This window comes from Limulus polyphemus, unplaced genomic scaffold (assembly GCF_000517525.1).
Source record: "Limulus polyphemus unplaced genomic scaffold, Limulus_polyphemus-2.1.2 Scaffold187, whole genome shotgun sequence".
NCBI classification, from domain to species: Eukaryota; Metazoa; Arthropoda; class Merostomata; order Xiphosura; family Limulidae; genus Limulus; species Limulus polyphemus.
The window spans coordinates 250960-252868 of NW_013665797.1; the positions used below are offsets into that span (position 1 = coordinate 250960).

Here is a 1909-nt window from a genome sequence, read left to right on the forward strand (position 1 = left end):
AAAGTTTCATCGGAAAGAAATTATACGGGAAATTAACTAACGACCAGAGACGTAACAATATAAAAATTAATATAGACAAAATATGTGATTAGGGTTATAATTAATGAAAAAGTTGCTAAACATACGAGTGGATTTATTACGGATAATAATAATCCAAGACGATTAGCGTCAGTATAGCTGAACAGGTCATCTGGTTTTTCAGTGCTAAACAGTAAGTTTTTCTAAGTTTTCATAAACACTACTGTCTACTACAATTCCTATTTGTAACATGCAACAGTTCTTAACTGCTCACGTGTAAAAGACACTCTGGCCTTTTTCCTTACTGCCACGTCAGGCCGGTACAGTTTACTCGCCGGGGACACTATTATTCACAACGAACACCAACGGAAATATGTTTGTCATTTGAAAAATAACCCATTACTTACGTCTCCTTACCCTGGAGAGACTAACGGTAAATGCTACTCTTTTTGTATTGGTTAAAAGAATCCCATTCAAAGACAGAAAAATGCTTTGATACACTGAAATGTTTTTTCCTAAATAGTATTTGCTAAAATGTGGGCGCTTCTTATATGTTGTAAAATACGATATATGCAACACTTAAAAATAGAATTGTGTCAGTTTAACTGAAACTCACCTCGGTTGGTCTGACGAGAAAGCCATTTTCTCATAATTGTTCCTCTTGGACCTAACATGTAAACATCTACTGCATCCGAATAGGCTTTCAGGCTAGTGTTGATGGGTATTGTTCTGAAACGAACTGACCAATAATGGAAAACATTAAATGAAACTCAACAATATTTATAATGTCTGGTTCTTTTATCTATATAATTTTACAATGATCCGTTTTGATTAGAAAATTTACGTTATAATTATTACTTGAGGTAGTCGAAAGGAAGGAAATACAAGTTTTATTGTATGTAACATCTTTACAGTTTCATGTTAGTTTAAATAGGGTTACGTTAACCTACTGCATTTCATTTGTTCATTATATATTTCAATGACACTCATACAGTAATAGCAAAAATGAAGACAAGACATGACGATGCTTTAACTGCGTTATTTTAGGGTTTTGCCGAAAAACGTTAGTGAGTGGATAATTCTTCTGCATCATTAAATACACCACATCATACAACGAAACTTCAAACTGTCTTATGTCGCTAGCGTAGCTATACATAAATAGATTATCCGATGTGCAAGTCACAAATGTTTAGCGATAAAACAAAATACACTTGGAAAAACTTAATAACTTGGAGTGGATATAATTATCTGTAATTCTTAAAATATAAATCCAATCTTCAATTTTACATAAAATATTTGAATGGCATTAAAACTTTCCTTACGACCTATAAATAATACTAGGCGGATCAAGAGCAGTATTTTTAAAGTTAAAAAGTTTTGGTATTTCTGTGGTATTCAAGGATCTGTCTCATAATCATCATGATAAAGGATCTTCGAAGATTTAGTATGGAGAAGAACAAATGTAGCGGTTTGTGGTTGTGGCCGGTTGTATAAAAAACAGACTCGATGAGGAAAAAATTAAGGAAAAGAGACGAAAAATTAGATGATTTTGATAGAAGCGAAAGTAAAAGATAATTAAGGAAATTAGCTGTAGTCAAATGAAAATAAGACATTATATTTTAAAGGTAAAATAAGACTTGTTTGAATTCAACTGGATTTAAACTACAGTTTACCTTAATGTAAAAACGAAAACGAACAGTCAATGGAAATTTTACACTTCTGTCAAAAAAAAAGACCGTGAAACAGTATTTTACAGGCAGCCGTGAAACAGTACTTTACAGGCAGCCGTGAAACAGTACTTTACAGGACAGCCGTAAAACAGTACTTTACAGACAGCCGTAAAACAGTACTTTACAGACAGCCGTAAAACAGTACTTTACAGACAGCCGTA

The 1909-nt window shown here is 32.9% G+C and overlaps 1 protein-coding gene across 1 annotated transcript in view; it reads right to left on the reverse strand.

Annotated features, from left to right (window-relative positions):
• Positions 1 to 1909, reverse strand: part of LOC106478175 (CD109 antigen-like) — a 138544-nt gene that overhangs the window by 52059 nt on the left and 84576 nt on the right. Inside the window, exon 5 of the mRNA XM_022381721.1 lies at positions 635 to 757. Within this exon, the coding sequence (XP_022237429.1) occupies positions 635 to 757 (123 nt within the window). The remainder of the gene's footprint in view (positions 1 to 634; positions 758 to 1909) is intronic.